Source organism: Salvia hispanica, chromosome 2, assembly GCF_029641045.1.
Source record: "Salvia hispanica isolate PSC_SH4W2 chromosome 2, Shi_PSC_v1, whole genome shotgun sequence".
Classification (NCBI taxonomy): domain Eukaryota; kingdom Viridiplantae; phylum Streptophyta; class Magnoliopsida; order Lamiales; family Lamiaceae; genus Salvia; species Salvia hispanica.
Genome location: NC_142693.1, coordinates 19,638,840 through 19,662,829, shown reverse-complemented (window position 1 = coordinate 19,662,829; position 23,990 = coordinate 19,638,840). Strand labels below are relative to the sequence as shown.

Below are 23,990 nucleotides of genomic sequence, written 5' to 3'. Positions count from 1 at the left end.
TACTCCCACCGTCCGGTACTAGGAGTTCCGATTGAGTTGGTTGTGGGTTTTAAAAAATATTTGACTGTGTAATAATTGGAGTGTGTGATAATGGAATGTAGGACCATTTGTATTATTATTTGCTTTAATCTTTGGATGTGTTTTTACTTGTGTTTTTTAGTGTTTTATTTTATAATATTTTTATTTCACTTTCTATGAAATGTCTAACCGGAATTCCTAATGTCGGACGGATGAAAATAGTCAACATAATCAACCGGGACTCCTAGTGCCGGACGAAGGGAGTACCACTATTGTTTTTCTCCTTTAATAAGAAATAAAAAATATGAGTCGATTATAAGAATGTAGAAGAGAAACCTAACACATCTCAAAATTTTAGTTCAAAGAAAAACTTTAATAAATGCAATGAAAATCTGTAATTACGGATCATAAAAGTTTTGGGCCTTGAAATATATTGCTTTTGTTACAGTTGAACATTTTCAATTAGCATAATACTAATGGCCCAAGCAGACCATAGAACTAATAAACCCAAACAATCCCTATGTATTTTACTTCCTCCGTTCGAAAATAATCTTTTGTATCAAAATTTTCCTCTATAAATGATTTTAAATTTTAGATATTTTTTTCTTAGTTTTAGAATAATTTATAATTTTCAAATTTTCATAGTTTTCTTCAATAATAGTTGGAAAGAAGCCTTTCATCTCGATCAACTATAACATAAATTAAAGCTTGCGTTCGTGTCATTATTTTGGCATTGTTCATAATTAATTCTTTATGAAAATTAAAAATCATATTTTACGTAAATCATTATTAAAATAATAAATATATTGAGGTTTTGATGGGTTAGTTCTTAATATTGTCTTGATCGGCTTTAGAGGCGATATGACAGTAGTGTCAGATGATGGGACGATGGAATAATGAGTCGAGGTGGAACCTAAAAGTTGATAATGTGAGATCGAGTGGAAATCTCCCTAGGCCCTGTAGTCTTAGTCGCCCTTGCCCCTTGCCACACCTCGACAACGCTAGCCATGGGCGGAAAAACATTGAGAGGCCAAATGGCTTTAGCCCGTATTCAATTCAATTTTTTTTAAAATTCAATTAAAACATTTTAAAATTTATTTATATATCATTATATAAAAGTCTCTATAAATATAAAAATATTTTAAAACAACAATGGTAAAATTTGGCTCATAATTACATTAAATTCTGTGTCCGACTGTAGCTCATCGACTCGTCTATGCAGAAACGGACCTTAGCTTGCGCGATATATCACGTGTTTGAATCTTGTCTAATCAATCAAGTCGAGCAATGACTAATCTTTGTTATATTAAAAAAAAGAAAAGGAAATGTGAAATAAGATGGTAAGTGGGTCCCACGAGACCGTGCTTGGTTCAATCAAAGGGTCAGAAGCTAGCAGTAGGGGTGGGAATACAGGTATCTGTGGATACCCGACCCGAAAAAATCGGGTATCCAAGCCCGAAAATCATCTAAAATGTCCACCCGATACCCGACCCAATATATTTTCAGATAACCCAATACCCGCCCCGGGTATCCAAACCCGACGAATCGGGTACCCAAATACCCGACTCTTTAAAGGTGTTAATAACTAATAAAAAAAATTCAAATTATAATTATATTTATATTACTATAGATATTTAAATAGACTAATATATTTATTGTTGCATTTATTGTGTAGTATAAAACTATAAAAAAAAATGGGTTACTTTTATTTTAGTGTACACGATTATATTTATGAGGATTGGTAATGTAAGTAAAACAGTAAAAGTTACGCATTTAATTAAAATATAGAAGCAGTGACCTAGAGTAAGAGAGATTGACTTATTTATACTACTCCCTCCGTCCCAAGGAAGATGACCCTTCCTTGGGCGGCATGAGATTTTATACAATTTTATTTTGTGTGTTGAGAGAAGAGAGTAAAGTAAGATAGAGGGAATAAAGTAGAGATAAAAGTGTTTCCATTTTAAGTAATGAGTTATCTTGGTTGGGACAAACTATAAAGGAAAGTGGATCATCTTCAATGGGACGGAGGGAGTATAAGTTTAGAGAAAGTTATAATTAGTAAATAAATTAGTCCGACACTTGAAGCCCGAAATGACTAAACCTAACTTATAAAAATACTTAAAATAATAAATGGGTATTCGGGTAATTCCCGATATCCATTCGGGTTACCCAATACCCGAATTATCTTAAATTTCAATATCTAATCCCATATCCAATCCCACAAAAGTGGATATTGGATACCCAATACCCGACGGATATCGGGTTGGGTACGGGTAAACTTTCCAACCCCTAGCTGGCAGTATGAAGTTTGGTGACGTGGCATCCTCAGCTTTAATTGGCCATGACCAACCCCACCAATCACCATCTTATACAATAATATTACTCCATTTGTCCCACCAAATCAGATATTTTTGAGTTGTTTCATTTAAACTATAAAAGAATAGTAGTATTTTTAAAATTAAAATTAATATTATTTTCATTTAACACACCAAACATTATACATAAAATTGGGAGTATAAAAAATATTTATAACTTATTTTATAATTTAATAACTAACTTTCGTACAAAAATATTGTGACATGTTTACCATAGTTCTATAAATCTTTTCTATGGATGTGACATGTTTTATGATATTTGCAACGTGTTGATTGCTTCAGTATTTTGAGATTTGTTTCTTAGGTTTTATGGTATCTTATTTGATTAGATGAATAATTTTTTGAAACTCTTATCAAGCACGATCAAAAGATTTTAATAACGTTATATGCAAAAAAGAATAATTACTAAAATTAAGGACTAAATTTACAAAATGGAAAGAAAAAAGAAGCCGTATCAAATCTTGATCAATTTGTTAATAGTAGAGTATATTAGTCAAAATGTAATTATAGTAAAAAAAATAATTAAGGTAAATAATTACGTACAATTATTTATAATTCGAACCATTAACTTCATTATTTATAATTCGAAACGCCTCCATCTCTCTCAAGTCATTTTCTCTCTAATCGGCGGCGGAATTCGGCCATCCCCCAAAATTCTCGATCGATCGAAAATAGTGTAAGAAATTATTTATTTTACGTTTTGAATATGTTGAATCTAAATTAGCCTAGGATGATTGGTGAAACAAGTTTCAATTAAAATTTATTCACAATTCAGTGATTGTTGTTTATCTAATTTAGACCATTTCCAACCATACTCTATAAATGAGTTTTGGTGTAGAAATCTTCTCCAACCATACACCAAACTCAAACTTATTTTTGGTGCTTTTTGTGAAACAACACCAAATATGGTGCTGCTGCAAAAAATTTATGAGACAAAAATCCAAAAATAGTGTAAATTTTGAATTTGGTATAAATTGTTGGAGTAAAACTACTTTTTGGTGTGACGTATACTAAAAAATTATTTGAGTTTGGTCTAAATGGTTAGAGATGCTCTTGGGAGTGGTGTAGAATGATTGATCGGTGAAACAGTTTCAGTTTCAATTAAATTTATTTGAACTGAGATTCAGTGATTAATGTTTGTTTATCTAATTTCGATTAGGATTAGGGCTAATTTGATTGAGCAGCATAGCATATGGAGGGCGGTTTACGCTTCACGTTGCTTACCCAAAGGGCGGATCCTTTGAATAAGACTCTGCACTATTGTAGTTTCAACGAGTCGGATTTGGAGGATTGTAGTGATGTACATCCTAAAATGTGTGATTTTTAAGGACAACTAGGAAAAGACCTTCCAATTTGTCATGAAATTTTCCGTGTGGATGCTACATTGTTCATGGTGGGAGGTAACATCCTTTTTAAACCCACCAAGTGTATGTGGAAAGTAGATGTTGCTTCTTTAAATGTGGATTGGACTCTTTGCCCCACGCCTATGAATGTAGAGCGATCCAACCCCATGCTACTCCCATTACGTGATGGCAGAATATTCATCTGCGGGGGCACTGCCGAACTAGAAAGTTGGGCTGAGATCTACGACCCAGTAAAAGGCCAGTTCGAGGCTAGGAAATTGACGTATGATTATGATGAAGAAATCGGGTATCCCTATCCAAATTCTTGCTTCCAGTGGACCGACCAAGTGGTTGTGATATACTATCACTGTTGTTTATACGAAACAAAAGAATTCTACCAACCAACATTCTCCTACACAGAAACAAAACCGTCTTTCCTCTCTTACAACATGCACACACATGTGTGGAAAGTCATAACACAAGACCTCCCTAAACCATTATTCCACGTGGGGAAGAGGAACCTTGTCTATGTAGGGTGTGACTCTCTATTCATTATCGACAGCACATATGGTTGGTTCTTCTACCATCTGTCTTCCAATGAGGTTGGGAAAGTGAAGGTTGAGGGTCAGAGTGAGGAGGATAAGGATGAGAATGAGGATGGATATGCGGTAGTCTTGGGAGCTGTGTATGGTCCAGGGACCAACATTCAACTCTACCTATTCCAGTCTGATAGGGACAACTTGGATACTAGTCTTCGCTATTCCAAGTTTCAACTTGTCCAAACCAAGGCCGGGGATTACGTTGCTACACTTCGCTTCACTGGTCTCCTAACAGTCTGTTTATGTACCGGTTTGTGTGTGTGAGCCCCTTATTCCATATCATTTGACCAGTTTCGTTAATCATTTACTCGTACATATATTGAATGCTCCTTTTAAATTTGTATGTAGCATCGCTGACAAACTCAGTGCTGCGGACGATGACGGACCCGGGAAATAGAAATGGTGAGGTCGGATAAAAGAATTAGTAGTATATACTTACTAATTTAATTATTATTATTTTAAATATATATTTTTTAAATAATTATTATAAAAACTTTTAAAATTTAAAATTTATTTTTATTTTGTTATGAACTGTAGTTAATTTTATACAACTATAATTTACTCATAAACTACTATTGCTAAATGAATTACACATAGATTAACTGCCATATAGTACTTAAATATGTTAATTAGTTATAACATAAATTAAATTGAAAAAAAAATGAATAGCAACGGCGCCTCTCAGCTTCTTCCACAATTCTCTTTCCTTGATTCTGCAACTTTTTCTCATCAAGCTCTCTTCTTCAATTCAACTTTCTCCTCAAGTTCATTCTTTTTCTTCACTTCCACAATAACACTTTCTCTCTATTTCTCCCCTCTCCTTTCTATTTTTCTCTAATTTTCCAGTTACTCTCTTCCTCAATAGAGATGAAGGTATACCTTTCGTGGGGTCGGAGGGCGGAGTTTCCCGTTGTCGATTATGAAGCTTCACGGCATCACTCACGGACCTGCGGTGGGGTTGGCCGACCCCGCGCGACCCCACCTAGGTCCGTCACTGGCTGCGGAGAAGGAGGAGGAACACAAGTGAATCAACCATTTTATGTTCGTATTTTAGATTTTTTTTCATCGTGATTATGGTATTTTGAATTTTATTATTTTGGGATTTGTTTATGTCACATAATCTATGGACAATTATGGAAAACTGAAAGTTCGAATTTAATATTTTGTTTTCAAATGTTATGGAGCTAATAAGAATTTGATTAAGATAATCAAAATGACTATCATCTTTGCAAATCGGTATCATGAACTTATGACACTATAAACCCGTCCTGTGAAATACATATGTCGATGATTTTATTCACCAATTTTAAAAATTATGGTAAATAATTAATTAGATAATTAAGTCACTTCTACAAGTATTATTTTTCCTCCTTTACTAATAATTAAAAAAAAATACTCCACGAATTTAGAAGAGAAACATAAGTACATAACACATCTCAACACTTTTCGTGGACGGATGGAGTATGTCTTAATTAAATTGATATACATAATTTTTAAAATAAGCATTAAAGTTAAAAAATACTCCCACCGCCCCATACTATGTAGAATATTTCTTGTTCAACATGTGATTTTATGTAGTGTCATTTTATAATTTAAGTGAAGAGATAATAAAGTAAACAAATAAATAAATTATATAATAATGTTTCTATTTTAAGAAATGTGTCATTTAGTGTAAGACGTCTAAAAACACACAACACATACAAACACACAAGTAAGAAATCTCCTTGGGCCATGTTGTCATAGTCGCCCTTGCCACACCTTGGGCCCTGTAGTCTTAGTCGCCCTTGCCACACCTCGACAATGCTAGCCATAGGCGGAACAACATGGAGAGGCCAAATGGCTTTAGCTCGTATACAATTCAATTTTTTTTTTTAATTTAATTAAAACATTCCAAAATTTATTTATATATCATTATATAAAAGTCCCTATAAATATAAAAATATTTTTAAACAACAATGGTAAAATTTGGCTCATAATTACGTTTATTTCTGTGTCCGTCTCTAGCTCATCGACTCGTTTATACAGACACGGACCTTAGTATGTGCGACATATCACGTGTTTGAATCTTGTCTAATCAATCAAGTCGAGGATGGACTAATCATTGTTATATTAAAAAAGAATAGGAAATGTGAAATAAGATGGTAAGTGGATCCCACGAGACCGTACTTGGTTCAGTCAAAGGGTCAGAGCCAGTCAAAGGAGTAGCTGGCAGTATGAATTTGGTGACGTGGCATCCTCAGCTTTAATTGGCCACGACCAACCCCACCATCTTAATACAACAATATTTTTGTTGTCCCACCAAATAAGATGTGCAGTATTTTTCTTTTTTGAGTGTTTAATATTATTGTCATTTAACACATAACGTTTTATGTATTATACATAAAATTGGGAGTATAAAATTTTTTATAACTTATTTTATAATTTAAATAACTAACTTTCGTACAAAAAAATTGTGTGACTTCCACACTTCACATGTTTACTGTTAGGAGTTCATTTTTTTTTCCTACACAAATTTTAAAAAACAATACTATAAATAGATAAGGGTTGAAAAAGTTATTGAATTTGGACTTTCATCTACTTCGTCCCTTCAAAAAAATAATCTTATCAGTGGATGATATACTTTTAATGCAAAATTACAAAAACATAAAAGCAAAGAGAAACAAAATGTGAAAAATTTTCATGAATAAAAATTAGACTAATTTCGGCGGACTAACCATATTGAAAAATGACTAAATGAGACTAATTTTGGTGGAGTGATCGAAATGAAAAAATCATGATTTAAATATTTCTAGACATATAAAGTATAAGTTTTATAATGAAATATAAGCGAAATGTAACATATATTCATAGTCATAATTTATTTTAAACATCAAATTAAGCTTTTATTAGCAGAAGAACTGAAATGGCAAAAAAAAAAAAAAAAAATAGTATCAACCATGCATGAATACAAATGATTATCCCCACGGGGTAATTTGGAGTGTCAATAATTTGATACAAAGGTGTACTAAGATTGAGATCACTCAACATCTTTAACGTTGACTCTTACCATCTATGTTCTAATGCCAACAATTGCCTAATTTTTAAATAAAATGTGCGTGCCATTAGTAATGTACATGTTGTACATGGTATGTATGACAATCGAGTATTATCCAGGATGAGATTAATAGCGGATACCGGAAACTGAACTCGTGGAATTGAACACAGTGAAAAAAAGGTTGTTGACGGCGTCAGAAGAGACTTTGCAACTGGAAATGTAACTCGTGAGATTAAACACAGTGGTAAAAGATTATTGACAGCGACAAAAGGCAAAGACTTTGCGACAATTAATCGTCACAGGAAATCAATTGTGACAAGTAAATTCAACTCTAGATTGTTGGGATTTTATGTACTCCCCCGTTTCATAATAATATAGTCATTTTATCATTTTGGTACGTTCTATAGTAATAGAGTCATTTCTCTTTTTTTTATATTAAAAGTCAACACATTTTCCCACACCTACTTACTCTCTCTTACTTTTTTCTTTCTTCATCTCTCTACCTTTTTTCATTTTCCACTTTATTCTCCCTTTACTCAACTCACCTAACATAATTTTTCTTAATCTCCGTGCCGAAAAGAAACGCTTCCGTTACTATGGAACGAAGGGAGTAACTTTATCTTGTGTGTTGAGTGGAGAGATTTAATTAAGAGGAAGGGAATAAAGTAGATATAAAAGGTGTTTCATTTTAGTAATAGATCATTTTGAGTGAGACAAACTAAAATGAAAATTGTGTTATATTTAATGAGACAGAGAAGTAGAGTATACTATGACTATCACACAATTCCATATTAATTATTCGTATTTTTTCGAGGGTAACATAATCATTTATTATGCATCTAGGTACCAAGTTAATGATGAGATTAGATGACAAACAAATTATTAGTGCACGATCACAGTCTCTCTCTCTCTCTCTCTAGAAAGTTAGTTGGTGTGAAATTTTTCTTGGATTCGCTAAAGCTGCAAATATTTACACTGAGCTCACGTGGTTTACCTTTCGACACGATCTTCTTTGTTACAAGTAGATTTTTTTCTTTTTTGACATAACAACCTCGTATTCATTAATTTAATCTAACTTAATTACTCTCTCCGTTCTCGATTAGGAGTCACACTTTTCCATTTCGGTCCGTCTCCAATTAAGAGTCACACTTCATTTTTACCATAAATAGTAAGTAAGTCTCACATTCCACTAACTCAATCCAATCACATTTTATTATAAAACCAATATAAAAAAGGGATCTCACATTCCACTAACTTTTTCAATCAACTTTTCTTTACATTTCTTGGAATCCATGCCTGGTCAAAGTGTGACTCTTAATCGAGAACGGATAGAGTACTATATTTATGTACGAGTTCATGTTAGGAAATGCACAATTTGAATAATTTAAATAAATTATTCTCCGTATTTTGATATGAAGAGATTCTCAAATACTGGTTACGAATACTAACGATTCATATTGATAGCGTGCAGCGTGATACACAAAGTACAATTTGAGGTTGTTCGCACTCATACCTGATACACAAGGCCGAATCGATAAATTTCAATTATTAGTTGTGGAATATTTTATACGAATTAATGATAACAATCCATATATTTCATCGCACGCAACAACCTAGCACATACGGTGCACATAGGATGTTGCGCGCTGAGACAAATGCAAAAAATCTCTAGTCATGTATATCAGACAAATTTCATTCGGTCGTCAAATAAACCACATCCATAATGCCTAATTTTACCATTTTAAAAATTGTCACTCTCTTTGATATTGATAACCATTTACTAAAATTTTAATTTTTTTATACAATGAAGAAGTAGATTTAAAGAGGCAAGGATAACTAGTGCTAATTAAAGTTGTTAATTATATAAAGGGTAGGAAAAAAAAATCAGAATCTGTGTAGACAGTCGGTCAAAATTTACAGTCTCTTTCCTTGGCCTTTTCTTAATGGCAAATGGCAACGCTTTTCTCTCTCTCTAGAATTTTCCATGGCTGTGGTAGGGTGAAGTGGGGTTAGTCATTGCATTAGCAGTTTTAGATTTGAAGCTTTTAACTTTCTAGATTTTTGATGATTTTAAGAGAGACCAGAGAGAGAGAGAAGCTATGATGCATTAAAATCCCTAAATCAGAAATTGAGCACAACGTGTTCGATGAAAAGATTCATTCAATAACAAGCTCAAAAACTGATTCACCAAACAACCCTTAATTCCCTCTCTCTCTCTCTCTCTTGCATGGAACTGACAATATCTAACCAAGGCGGCGGCGTGCAGAGAGACTACAGGAGGGGGAACTGGAGCCTCGAAGAAACGATGATCCTAATCGAGGCGAAAAGGATGGACGACGAGCGGCGGATGAAGCGGCTTGGCGATGCTGCGAAGCCGGCCGAGCTGCGGTGGAAATGGGTGGAGGACTACTGCTGGAGAAGGGGGTGCTTCCGCAGCCAGAATCAGTGCAACGACAAGTGGGACAATCTGATGAGGGATTTCAAGAAAATCAGAGAATTCGAGCGGAGAGAGGAAAGGAATTCGTATTGGAAAATGGAGAGAAGCGAGAGGAAAGACAGCAATTTGCCTTCAAACATGCTGCTGCAGATATACGAAGCGCTCGTCGCGGCGGTGGAGAGGAAAGGCCAACCAACCGGTGTGGAGAAATCTACCGGACAATTTTTGCACTCAACGGTCCATCCTATGCTTCGCTCTCCGATGATTCCTCAATCTCCGGCGGCTCAGCCATTGCCCACACTAGGTATCTATTCCTCTCTTTTTTATTGAAAAAAAGGATCTATAATGGTTCTGATTTGAAGAGAAGCGTGTCTGTTTTATTCAAAATGTGAATTTGAAATAGTAACAAACTCTACCCTAAAAGCTATAATGTGGTTGAAAATTATAGACATAGGTTTTAGATTTCTACCTATTTCTTGATATTGTTGTATTTATTGGTTCAGTTCATCTTTTTTTATCCTTGTTTAAGCATAAGGAAAACCCTTGTCTTAATATTTTTCTCAATGAACTTATTTAAGTTAGTTAAGATATTAATCGACGATGAAATGCATAAGTGCGTGGGCGTGTAAGCAAATTATCAATCTTTATGCATGGTCTTGCCATGTTTGCATCAAATTAATATAAAAAATGCGATCTTGATTTTGATAGAAGTCTACGGGAGTAAATCCTAAAATCAATTGGTGATGAAAGGCGAAAACTCGTTAGACTTGTACATTGGTTACAGTTTTCTCTTTATACTTATGTGGGCGGGATTGTTTGTTTTTACATTTGCCAACAAATTTATATTTTATGGGTTCCAATCTTTATTTTTTTTAGGGTTTCTTGAATTTAAGATAAAAAAATGGATCTTAATGTTGTGAGTGGTATATTCATTTGAACCAAATGTATACTAAGGTTAATCATTAATCATCCAATTTTGTGATAGCTAGATTCCGGCTCGCAATCAAAAAGAAGGCGACTAGGAGGAGGCGAAGGCGAAGGGGGAGAAGGAACGAGTGGCACGACCGCGACTACATTGCAAGAAGTAGGGTATGAGATATCAAGGAGTGCTTCGATCATAGCTGAGGCAATTCAATCATGTGAGAATAGGGAGGATGAAAGGCACAAAGAAATGGCGAGTTTATACAAAAGAAGGCTGCAGATTGAGGAATCAAAGGCTGAGATCAATCGACGAGGCATCAACGGCCTAATCGATGCCATTAACAAGCTAGCTAATTCCATGCTTGCTTTGGCAGCCAATACAACCCAACCCTCTTCCAAATAATCATTTCGTTAATTGATGATTAATTCTTATAATTTATATAGTATGTATAGTCATTGCAATAAATATTGCATAGATCTAGAGATAGAGGGCCGTTTCGGTTATCATGGTTATTTGCAAATATCTTGCGTAATCTTATCTCTTGTTCGATTGAATTTTCTCAAAAGTTTGGCTCATCTTCATAATACTAAGATTAAATTGTACTACCTCTGTCCCTGAAAATTTGATACATATTACCATTTCGGTCCGTCCCTGAAAATTCGATACACTTCACTTTTATCATTTTTGGTAGTGGACCCCATATTCCACTAACTCATTCCTACTCACATTTTATTATAAAACTAATACTTTAAAAGTAGGACCCACATCTCACCAACTTTTTCAACTCACTTTCCATTACATTTCTTAAAACCCGTGTCGGATCAAAGTGTAGCAAATTTTGGGGGACGGAGGTAGTAGTATTCTATAAATATTCAAATCACTACTATCTCTATTAGTAACTTATTTTAGTTTATCTGATATTGTGTATTTAATTGTCCAATGAACTAAACGTCACCCAATTATAGTCTACAGTATAGAGACTCGTTATTTCATGTTTAACTCCCACTTAATTAATTAGTGAGTTTAAATTTAAAATGATTGATTAATTAGGGAAAATTTGTGTGTGCCACGTGGGAAAAGGAGGTGGTCAAATAGGGTTAAGAGAGTCAAGATTTCAAGTTTGGAAAGACTGCAAGTCTGCAATTACAACAGAGTGGCCTTTTGTGAGTTATTATTGGTGTCAGCATTGTTTTTGGGTTTTATTTAATTTTTATTTACTACTAGTATTGAGAAGAATGAAAAATATTAAATTAAATAAACTTATAGTGTCTTTACGCTCTCTTTGTCTCTTTGTCATCAATTGGTATTTCAGCTTTTGATCACACTCGTGAACCGACTGCCACCTTCTCTGTTTGTTTATGGTCCATCTACAACAATAATAATCCACTTTTAATTTTTACTACAAATGTAATATTTTCATATCATATTAACCTAATCTAATCACAGTTTATTAGTATAGGATTTTTTGGAGATGTTTTATAGGATAAATTAAAAAGAAAATAACTTTTTTTAGAATAAACTAAAAATAAAAATGTGATATCTATTGTGGGTCGAGAGGAGTATATAACTTACGCATAAAAGTGGAAATCATATTTCATGAACTTTTTCCTTTTTTATTACTCAATCCGTCTCGCAAAAGATGTCACACTCTCCTTTTTAATTTGTCCCATAAAAGATGTCACATTTTCCTTTTTAGAAAAAGTTCTCTTTCGCATGAATATAAAAATTATATTTTATACTCTTCATTTAACACACAATACAAAACCTCCTAAATCCCGTGCCGTTCCACAAGTGTGACATCTTTTGTGGGACGGAGGGAGGGAGTACTTTTCTTAAAACTTGCGTCAAAATGTATAACATTTTGAAAAAATTTGGAATCGACTTCCAGTGTGACATGCAATAAGGCTGCATTTTCAATCACAAAATGTAGTGAAATTAGGGCAACTGATTTTTTTGTGATTACTTGCAATAGTCCGCAAAATGTCCATTGTCCTCAAAAGTAAGAAGCACGGTGTTGAGCAGGTTGTGGTGACACGATACCGCGTGCTTGAACACGGGTGCCGCACTTTCACCATAGTCCAATCATTGGGCGACACATGTCGTATATTTTTATTTTATAAATCCCAAAATCATTTTAATTTAAAAGAAAAATAAATAACTTGGAGGGTCAAAAATGGGAAATCACTAAAATTGGGGGGTTGATTCATTATATGATTATAATTTATAATTATATGCTTAAACTTCTTCCTTTCTTGGCGTCATTGCAAAACCACACCTAAAATCCCTTTCCTTCAATCCAATTTTTGTTCGCAGCTGCCAAGTTTCAATTGCTACTCCACCGGATTCATCTGCTGAATTTTCCCCAAAAATTGCTAATGGCATCAAGCGCAAACCAGAACATCAACGCTAAGCTGGTTTCTACTTTATTACGATCGCTTTACTTTTTCCCCTGTATTTAAATCAATTTCAGCTGCATACTTCGTTAAAAGATCACAAATTTCAACTCGTGCTTGATTTAATTTGTCACGAACACCATGTGTTTGTTTGATTTCTTGCCAATTTGAGTTTTTTTTAAGTTTCCAGCAGTAGAATTTGTGCCAATTTTTGATAATTAGGTTAACAGTCTTGGAAAAATCTGTATAAATTATTTGATTGTAAAAATTGTAGTTAGTTATTAGCCTTCTGAATTTGTATGTATATTTGTTTAGTTTGTGAATTACGGTAGTTAATTATGCATTTGATTGAATAGATAAAAGAATATTTCAGAAAAGTGAGACTGTCCAAAACCATGTTTGATTTGGTTTTTTGAGCAAATCAACTACTCCCTCCGTCCCACATTTAGAGTCACTTATTGTTATGGCTCGATTTTAAGAAATAGTTGAAGTGTGTAATAAATGAAGTGAGATGGTGGAGTGTGTAATAAATGAAGTGAGATGGTAGAGTTATTTGAAGGTGGGTCCTTTTTTATTTTTGTTTTGGTTTATTTTAATGTAGATAATGGTATTTTGATGTAATTTTGATGAAGAATGGGGTAAATTGTATGAACAAATATGGAAAATTCTAAAAGTGACTCTTAAACTGTGACGGACTTTTATGGCAAAAAGTGACTCTTAATCTGGGACGGAGGGAGTACTTTTTTGCAGTGGAGTTCTTGTTTAGTCCTTTAATTTTCAAGAGTGAATTTGTCTAGTATGATTCGTTTATGTCGAGTAGTTTAAATCAGCCGTTATAAGGTAGAATTGGGACTTCTTCTTGTATGATAAGATTGCATACAATATTTTGGAAGATTTGATTAGCTTTCTGCATTTTGTTTGTAGGCCTGATTAGAAATGTAGTTGAAATGCTCATACTTGTGACTCGTAAAGTCGTCTTATCTTTCTCATTGCAAATTTAAATGAGGTTTTGTTGATTTTCCCCTATTTTAGGTACTCCTAGGAGATGTCGGAGCTGGAAAATCTAGTCTAGTGTTGCGTTTTGTGAAAGGGCAGTTCGTTGAATTCCAGGTTGGTATATGATAAACGTCAAAGATTTGAAATTTTCGTGCGACTTAACTGGTCTGGTGTTTTAGGAATCGACAATAGGGGCTGCCTTTTTTTCACAAACAGTCGCTGTGGATGACGCAACTGTGAAATTCGAGATATGGGACACGGCTGGTCAAGAGAGATACCATAGCTTAGCTCCAATGTATTACAGAGGGGCTGCTGCGGCCATCATTGTCTATGATATCACGAATCAAGTAATTCCGACTACTTAACACACTCAACCGAGCCAAAAAATGGATTCCGTTTCTAACTATTCTTGTCAACTTTGCAGGCCTCATTTGACCGAGCCAAAAAATGGGTTAAAGAGCTACAAGCACAAGGTAATATCCTTATTGTCTTGGTTCTAAGCAACTTTTTACAATACTTTGTACACTTAATTGTGAATTCAATGTGCCCTATTTCCCTTAATTTTATATTAAGACTCTCTATCGCATTGTGGAATAAGGTAATCCAAATATGGTTATGGCACTCGCTGGGAATAAATCAGATATGGTGGATGGACGAACGGTTGCACCCGAGGCAAGCATTTATCATTTTCTTCTCCTTCATTTTCTGTGAATAACTATGCTAAGTGTTTTGAATTTTTAGGGATAGAAAACATAGGTTCTAAAATGGACTTTGTTTTGCAGGATGCTCAAACCTATGCCCAAGAAAATGGTCTTTTCTATTTGGAAACTTCTGCAAAGACAGCAACCAACGTCAACGAAGTATTTTATGAAATAGGTAAGCGTTTTATTACTCTTTTACCATGTAATCAAGCGCCAGTAGTCTAGATATGTTGTAGGTGTGTGACCGCGTGCGAATGAGTAACTATTTATGCCGTGATAACTCTTTCGCATCACTCATTTTCTTTGTATAAACTTGTGTATACAGCAAAGAGATTGCCGCGGCTGCAGCAGACACCAAATCCATCGGGCATGGTCCTCGTGGATCGACCAGCGGAAAGTGCAAACAGTGCTTCTTGTTGTTCTTGAAAATTCGACCGTATCAAGCTGGTGTTATGTCCATACCAGTGAGAGCTTACTCTTGTGTACCCTCCATATTTGTACATATGATTTCAGCTTTATATAAGCATTTCCCACTTAGTAGTGAAAATATGTCACATGAAATCTCTGGTCCATTTACACAATCACAAAATTAGAATGTTGTGAAAATAAAACAAAATTGAGCGTTTGGAAGTTTGTTTTATTTAGTTTTGTAAGTTGGTTTTATGAATGGTATTGGCTTATATTTTGGCCTAGTCTTATTGATGTTGCTTGTTTCGAACGGACAAAAAACGACGTCGTTTACCAATTACTTAACTTTCTTCCCCACAACTCTGTTTTTCCTGGTCAAAATAAGCCCATTTACAAGAGTAGAAGAATTAAAAGTAGAGAATCATATCATCTTTTCAGACACAAAAATGTGTGGTCAGTATTGACAGCAGGTTGATTTCCAGCACCAAATGTGAAATCTATCTGCTACTGTGTGTGTGTATCGTTGGATTCGCCTCTTTCCCACGGAATCCGAGCACAAATGCCGGGGATATGTACAGCATCGTCTTCATGTCTTGGTGAAGCATTGCACTATGTTTTTCATGTCTTTTTCATTAAGGTCTTCTTCATACCCTTGAGGATCTTCCCAAACCACATCAAATTCATGATTCCGAGTGCCAAGGGCACAACAAACACCAAAAGAGAACCAAATATGTGCATCTGCATCACCTGCACAAAGTTTGTAAATTCTATTAGGCACCTAGCCAGATTCCCTTCTTATAAAGTACTCTACCTAGCTAGATTGAAATTGCTTAGGGTATGTCAAGACGAGACAGCAGACGACCTTCAATTTCAAAATACTACTATGAGAAGTTTAAAGAATCCTTGGTTACAAACATGTCACAATGCTATTAAGAGGAGGGCCAAGGAAAGTGGAAAACATGAGAAACTTGAAGAACTATACTGGGTTGAGACATCTTATTTGAGGAATGAAATGCAATAAACGATACAATGTCGCAACGAGGTGCTAAGAAAGGCATGCATACCTGGTTGTGGTGACGATAAACATGGTAGAACATGTAACCAAACAAAAGAATTCTTGCAACCTGCATTTCCCAATAATAACTTCATCAAGCATGGACAAGAAACGAAGCCTAATATGATGTAATTGACTTACCAACCAACTGAAAAATATGATGACTCCATTGATAAGATATGCAATGGAATTCTTCAATCCAGATACATCAAGATACCTGTCCAAATTACAGACAAATCAATCAGAGTTCTAATTCCCTCCCCATTCCGGGAACTGCAGCCTGGAAAACTTACCATCTCATATTGATACATGGTGTTGTTATCTCGGATATCAGGACCATATATGTGTAGAGCTGGCCCTCCCCCATGTACATGGCATATGCGACTGCAATTGCCGACAGGGAGTGATGGAGAACCTAGGATCCAAAAGCACTTGTTTAGAGTGAGAGACAAATGCATATGGAGAGATAGGTTGAGCCTAATAATTCTCATTCTAGCAGTTCACTTACATACTCAGGTCCACCTAAAGAAGGATATTGCCAACAGATCATTGCAAGGTCTGACAAGAAGTAGCCGACAGAGAGCTGCCAAAAATTCACAAAAGCAAACAGAGAAAATAAATATCATGGACAACCCATCACCACATATACCATCAGAGCTGAAACAAGAACCCCTGGTAGAAGTGCTTCACCGTCAAATTTTATGGTTTCATTGTGTACTATCTGTTCACTTGTGTCTCTTTTTTTTAACTAAAATATGGCAGTAACAAAACAAGAAACTGTAAATGTGGCTGTATTTTCATTTGATGGCATATATTAAGGTCATAAACCCCCAATAGAGATTAACGAGTAAAAAAACTTAATAAGAAAATTGTCTTTTATTGGCTACTCCTATTTCTATCTGTAATACTTGAAACAGCAGAAGTTATAGTGGCCACATGCTGTCTTCCTTCTACACAGAATATATGTTTAACATATGCTCATAAACCCCCAATAGAGTACTTGATTGAAATGTTGAATATATGCTGCTGAACGATAGATCTATCAACAAATGTAGCATGTCTAAGAAGATTTATAGAAAATATTAAGAATTTAAAAGCCATTTCACTATTATGGATAATTTTGCAACAATAAAAATGCAAGCGAATAGATACATCAGGCACTTACCCCAAGTGCAAATGTCGAGATAGATGAATTTCTGAAAGTAACTAGTCCAGCAGAATGATTTTGATCAGAGAAAAGTTCAGACCAGAATACAAAGTATAAAGCCATAATCGAAATAAAAACGGCATGAAGAGTGGAAACGGCACTGCAAAAAAGATGATATGACGATTGTCAGCAGAGTAACAAAACTAAATACAAAAGAAGGGCAAAACTAAATGCGCAGAGAGAATTAATTCACCGGTTATTCCAGTCCATCCTTTGGATCTTAGTGAGGGCATTATAATTTATGAAGTAAAATGTGCTGATGAGCTGACTCAGATCATAGGCCTGCCAGAGGGACAAAGAGTGACTGGATTTCAGTAAAGTCTTAGAAACAAGAGAGAACTGAAGAAAACATGCTTCTTTATAGTAACTTTTAACCGCCGAATAAATAATTAGATTTTGCTACATGTAGTTTGAATTTCCAAACTGGACGAATATTCATACTCCCTCCGTCCCTGAATAGGAGTCCCGGTTCACTTTTACCATAAATGGTAATAGGGTCTCACCTTCCACTTACTCATTCCACTCACATTTCATTTAAAACTAATATATACAAGTGGGACCCATATTCCACTAACTTTTTGCCATCCACTTTTCTTAACATTTCTCAGAACCCGTGCCATCAACAATTGAGACTCCTAATGGCGGACGGAGGGAGTATTTGACAACTACAACTTCCAAATGTACCAGAGTATGCGCTGCACTTTAAACCAATCTATAAGCAATTGGGAAGGACTGACATACCAATTTGCAAGTAACCATTCCAAGAAACATTGAAGTGTATGGAATGTAAGGATCCGCTAGTACATAGTTTTTGACCAGCACACCAGCCTGATTTTGGTAAGCTTTAAGTGTCTCAACAGTTCTTAAAGAACGCCCCATCACTCTGAGTTACTGTACCATATAGAACTTGGTAATACTCGGGCTCGTGGAAACAAATTGACAGATTCAGACTCGGTAAAAGCCAAATCTGCGTATAAATTATCGTAAACCACAAAGGAAAAAAGGCAAGATATCGAATCTTTGGAAAGACACACCATTCCCCTACATAAGGAATAGACTTTCGCATGCTTAATCCATAAGAATAACCACAAAAAACAATCGGCAATAGGCAAAAGACGATATAACGCCAATGTATAGACAAGCACCAATTTTCCAAAAGAAAGCCAACACACAAACAATTCTACCTCATAAATTCCGAGATGAGATCATAAAATGCGAGAGCCAGCAGAGATAGAGATATCATAAATTCACTTGTGCGGTTGCTTTCAGGAGCTCATTTCAAGACTACGCAACATTTACCAAAAATTCGGTATGCCATATAATCAATGCATATATAATAAGTGCATAAATTCAAGTTGCATTAATGAAAGGGAAATAATCACGCGGTTGAGATACGAATAAATGCAACAATGAGCTACGCGGCGGATAAGGACCACCTACATTTACTGAAAGCAACTAATATCCACCTTTCCCGACCTAGAAATGCCTAGTTATCACACACATCACACATCACAAAGCTCAGATTCAAGACCAAATCCTCTCTATGCAAAGATCATTACAAACAAAACCCCTAATCTCAAACAGCAAGACCAGTGTGACAATGCCAAGCTCGCAAACCGAAAAGTACAAAATCAATAGCGCAATGTACAACACCAGCCACGGCGAGGCCAAATCAATCAAAAATACTCAAATCACGGCAAATGCAGCAGGAGATCATAACATTATTCAACTCAAAGCTCGTTAATTTTGAACGATTAACACCTCAAAACAAACGGAAACACACAAATTGAACGCGGAAATACCTAATTAGTTGCGAAATCGCGAAAACCCCTAGGGCATTCAATCGCATTCCACATTCGCGAGCGAGAGGGGGGGGAGGGAATGTGATTTGTGATTGTTCGTTGGTTTGGGGGAAAATTGATGAAAATGAAGCGAATAAAAAGGGGGAAAAGGAGAGGTTGGAGAGAGATTGAAGCAATCCAGAAAAAGGAAAGGAGAATCGATGTAAGATTATGGAGGAATCGAGGAAATGGAAATGGTGAGTGATCAAATTCGTGAATGCTGTGAATCGAATCTCCAACCGCAACCATGAATGAGAGAGAGAGATTATTATTAAATCTAATTAATAATACTAATATGTATAATAAAAATATATTATAAAAATATAAAATCAAATAACTTAGAGAATTCAAAAATATGCACACAAATATACCAGAGATTAGTGAATTTGGCATCCATGTTTTTGTTAATATTATAATAATTTAAATTAAAGAATTTATATTTGTTTTAAGAACCTATCTCCCCCTTATTTTCACACACACACACACAAGTATTCTGCAGTAAATCTGCTTTCAGCATACACAAAATAAGTACCGATTATAAATTAGAAGTCAGGCAATATGTTTGATTCATGTCTTGAAAATATGGTTAGTATAAGATGTTGTTTGCATTATTTTATTGTTGAATAAGCATTACTTGTATTAATCCCACTTGATTTGTATCCATAACTTTTTGATTTCGATAAAGTTTTGAACAATCATAAATCGATCAAGTCTTAAGTAAATATGTCTTAAGTAAATATGTACAGTATAGTAAATAAAATTTGAGTTGAACAACCACAAAATGGAAACTGGGATTAAGGATGTGAAATGAGATTGGAGGAATATCATCATACAACAGGAGAAATTAAGAAAATCCATCTCACAAAACAAAGAAATTGAAAAAGAGAGAGAAAACAACTACTTAGCACAACTAGAAATTAAGAACATGTCTATTGGCAACACAAGCTTCACAATCGTCTTCTTCATCTTCGTTGGACCAATTATTAGGTTTTTGGTAGCAACGGTGGAGTTTGCTAGAAAAGATGGGCGGATCTTTGAGCACCAGATTGGATATCCACATTTGTCCTAATTCCTCTTTCAGTTTTCGACAACACCATCTCAATCTTGTCTTTATATATCCATTCCTAATCATTTTAGCCATCAATTTAATCCCCTCCTGTTTGACTTGATCGATCCCACTCATAAGAGAAATAATACAACAAGCATACAGGGCTCTAACATGCCCCACTTCCACGGCCTTGTCCAACTTTGGAATAGCTGATTCTAGGCTTGCCTTGTTGAAAAAATCCAACTGTCACACCAACCAATTAAATATATTAACTTATGCAACATTTTTCTATTTTCAATGTGAAATAGTAGCATATTTTACAAATAAAAATACGTACCAGTGCTTCTCTATATCATATTTCAGGATTAGAGGTTTGTTTGCATCTATTGAGAAACTTTTATTTTTTCTCACATAATGGACTCCACTTTATGATCGGAAATTTGTCTAAACATGCATGTCGGTAGACGTCTCCATCTTCAGCAATTTCTCTTAATTCTTTACAACTGTGATACCAAAAACAAATAAATAAATCAAGTAAAATAATGTTGTTTTTATAAGATAAGTAAAAGAGAGTAAGAAAGTTCGTAAAAGTATAGTATATTGAAAAACAAGTGAAACGGCTGATCATCTTGAATCAAGATTTTCATGTGTAAAAAATAAGGTGTGCTAATATTTTTTTTACTATCTATTTTAAACTTTAAATAGTATTATGCAGCGTTGTAAACTTGCAAAATTAAATAAAATGTATACAAGATAGCAATGGCATATCCAAGATTTCTTCTTTGGGGATGCGACAAATTTCGGAGCTTCAAAATTTGATCAATACTTTTATTTTTTAAAATTTGTTTTCTCAATCAAAAAACATGATTTATTATTAAAATGCATTAGTTATATTACTAAAAAAACTAAAATGAAAAAGATATAAAAAAATTCTTTAAAAGATCTGAAAAGCAGAAAAAAATAAATACATGTATAAATTCTGCAGGTTTCAAATGCGTATAATATTTTAAAAATAAATAAGATGTGCATAAGATTTAAACACAAAGAATAATGAAGATCTGTGCATTTTAAAAAGGACATAAAAGAAGGAAATATAAATACGTGTATTGTGTAGGTTTCGATTTTTTTAATGTATTTTAGAATGTTTGATGAGAATCGAACTCAAACTCCATATAGTAAAAGTTTTGTATGATAAAATTAGCCAACTTTGATAAACAAGTAGTATTAAATCAACCATGAAAATTAAGACATACCTTAACTTAATGCTAGAGATATTGGCTGTTGAGGATGATGCTACTCGACATAAAATTTGTGTTGTCAATTCACGAGGTATAATTTGAAGATATGAAACTCCATTCTTCTTTGGAAGTCTCCTCATCCTCATAATTGATAAATGACAATTCTACGTGTTTCAGCTTCTGCAACTTGTCTCGGTGACTACATTTTATAGGTGGTTTGTTGTATTAGTTTTAATTTGGATTTGATTCCTAATCCAACTCCAACATGGAAAATAATTGAGTTTATTTTAGGAAATTTACCTTTCGTGAAGAAATTGTAATTATGAAAACTTCTCAGTTTAATTATGGAATCTGCAAATATGTACATACATATATTTTGTTTCCTTATTTTTGAGCTAATAATTCAACTAATTAAACTTTTAGAACGAATTTTTATTATAATTATTATAATAAAATTATTATTATTGTTAAACACGGTGGAGTTTCCTTATGTGTGCATATTATTCTAATTATTACTGATGCGTTAGCGTACTTTTATAAAATTTTAAATAATTGTTATTTTATTGTATTTATCAATAATTTCAGTCATAATCGATAATCTTTAGGCTTCAGTTCAGTTAGACGGTGTAGACGGCAATTCAACTCAGAACACATTATTCAACTATGAAAAATTTCTATAATGATATTTTATTATATTGTTACATTTTTAATTATTATTATCATTAATAGAAAACGTTTTTTCATTATAAAAAGATATATTACTAAAGTTTATAATTAGCATAGCTCCCAAATTCATTTGTTTGGACTATAAATACATGACAATTGATAATTTATAATCCACTCAACCTGCTATTTTCTATAAAAAAATTTGTTTCAATTCATGTATTCTTCTTAATCTTCTACGTATTGTTTTTGCTTTTGATATATATTTATACTTGTGATCATGGCATAAGTTCATGTTCCCATCAAATGATTTTCTATATTATCATCAAATTTTAATATATGTGTTTATATGTACTGTTATTATTTTTTGCTTAAAGTTCTTATATAGATGAAGGCAATCTGACACGATGGAGAAGATGACACCGGCACGGGGCGATGAAAGAGCGGGAGATTATGACCGGAATAAGTGAGACTATTGGAGATAGAGACAAGGCTTTAGGATTGGGAGGGAGTAGATGACCATTGACAGTTTATAATTCACTTACTCGCTATTTTCTGCAAAATGTTGCTTGATTTAAGGTATTCTTCTGAATCTTCTACATATTGTTTTTTTTTAATATATACTAGTGTTAGCCCACGCGCTATGCGCGATACATAATATTTTTGTTCTATTAATTAGATATTATGAATAAATTAAATAAATTAAAAAAATAACATCATCATTACACAAGATTAAAAATATAATATTATATAGTAAAAATATGTTAAATATTATAGATATAAAATTAAATGAATTTTAAATTAAACCAACATGAAAATATTTTTTAATTACGAACACTTTATCATTACAACTATATACTTCAATACTAATATTACTAAAATATATCAATATTAAATTGATATAAAATATTAAATATACAATTAAAAAGTATAATTAGGATAATATCATTATTATAAAAAGATAAAATAATATAAAAAACAAATAAAAAGGACACACCTATAAACATTTAGAACAATAAAACAATAGTTTATAAGACGTGAAAAAGGAAAGTAGAATCGATGAAAGATGTTGGTTTCTGGATTTACAAGAAGGAATACAAAGAGCTAATTGAATCGAAATGACAAAAGAAGATTCGAAACAAATAAACTGGAAAAGGAAATAGCTGAGTCGAGGAGGCCTCTTTCCGCAAGACGAGATACGCCCCGGTAGTGCTCTTCGGATTGGCGTTTCGTCCCCAAAGATAAAAAGGCTGCGTCTCCGGTGAAGCAGCACCACTATCAACAGAGCTCCGGCGAACTGGATGGAGGAGAGGGCAGAGCTTCGACAGAAGAACAATGCAGAGGGAGGAGAGAGTGTATGATGCAGAGTGGATTCTAGTTTCTGTGTGTTTAGAATGCTAGAATGGCTAGCCTATTTATAGGCTCGGTCCACTGCAGGGGGTCAACGGCCATAATGGCCGTCATCAATGCTAGATCGTAACGGTCGTCGGTTACGAAGCGTTACAAAACGTTACAAAGCTGAGAGTCTGAATCTAGAAGCTTCTAGATTCGTTCATGACGTGGACTATCACGTGTCAGCCACGTTGGCTTACCGCGTCATACTGACGAGGTGGCATCCCGCTTGGCTCGCTGACGTGGAAACGGTGATGGTCTAAAAAGAACTAGACCTACTAAACTTGGGTCAAGCCCGCAACCAGGCCCAAAGAACAGCCC

General features: G+C 34.3%; 3 protein-coding genes and 2 pseudogenes across 7 annotated transcripts; 3 read left to right on the top strand and 2 right to left on the bottom strand.

The window, feature by feature from the left end:
* The first annotated feature begins 3,585 nt into the window (after positions 1-3,585).
* LOC148931759 (uncharacterized) lies at positions 3,586-4,599 on the top strand (annotated as a pseudogene).
* A 4,569-nt stretch (positions 4,600-9,168) lies between these two features.
* LOC125201991 (uncharacterized) lies at positions 9,169-11,333 on the top strand. 2 transcript variants are annotated; one of them, XM_048100302.2, is made up of 3 exons: positions 9,170-9,377; positions 9,636-10,110; positions 10,796-11,333. In XM_048100302.2, exons 2-3 carry the CDS (start codon positions 9,675-9,677, stop codon positions 11,128-11,130), a joined length of 771 nt encoding a protein of 256 aa, XP_047956259.1. In that variant the 5' UTR covers positions 9,170-9,377; positions 9,636-9,674; the 3' UTR covers positions 11,131-11,333. The 2 variants fall into 2 exon arrangements, with proteins under 2 accessions (XP_047956257.1, XP_047956259.1); XM_048100300.2 differs by having other exon boundaries at positions 9,169-10,110.
* A 1,639-nt stretch (positions 11,334-12,972) lies between these two features.
* Positions 12,973-15,510, top strand: LOC125201263 (ras-related protein RABF2b-like). The gene is made up of 7 exons (XM_048099305.2): positions 12,973-13,142; positions 14,154-14,231; positions 14,297-14,464; positions 14,542-14,590; positions 14,716-14,789; positions 14,900-14,993; positions 15,144-15,510. The coding sequence occupies exons 1-7, from the start codon at positions 13,104-13,106 to the stop codon at positions 15,242-15,244; spliced, it is 603 nt and encodes a 200-aa protein (XP_047955262.1). The 5' UTR covers positions 12,973-13,103; the 3' UTR covers positions 15,245-15,510.
* A 28-nt stretch (positions 15,511-15,538) lies between these two features.
* On the bottom strand, positions 15,539-19,581 carry LOC125201262 (uncharacterized). Of its 4 annotated transcripts, none has more exons than XM_048099302.2 (9): positions 19,290-19,581; positions 18,229-18,454; positions 17,681-17,769; positions 17,446-17,587; positions 16,789-16,863; positions 16,574-16,695; positions 16,422-16,497; positions 16,291-16,350; positions 15,539-15,973 (listed from the first exon to the last, which is right to left on the bottom strand). In XM_048099302.2, exons 2-9 carry the CDS (start codon positions 18,364-18,366, stop codon positions 15,845-15,847), a joined length of 831 nt encoding a protein of 276 aa, XP_047955259.1. In that variant the 5' UTR covers positions 18,367-18,454; positions 19,290-19,581; the 3' UTR covers positions 15,539-15,844. The 4 variants fall into 4 exon arrangements, with proteins under 4 accessions (XP_047955259.1, XP_047955261.1, XP_088921553.1 ...); XM_048099304.2 differs by having other exon boundaries at positions 18,229-18,378; XM_089065427.1 differs by lacking the exon at positions 19,290-19,581 and adding an exon at positions 18,672-19,203 and having other exon boundaries at positions 18,229-18,378.
* A 657-nt stretch (positions 19,582-20,238) lies between these two features.
* LOC148931758 (F-box protein At2g35280-like) lies at positions 20,239-21,754 on the bottom strand (annotated as a pseudogene).
* Between the last annotated feature and the right edge of the window lie 2,236 nt (positions 21,755-23,990).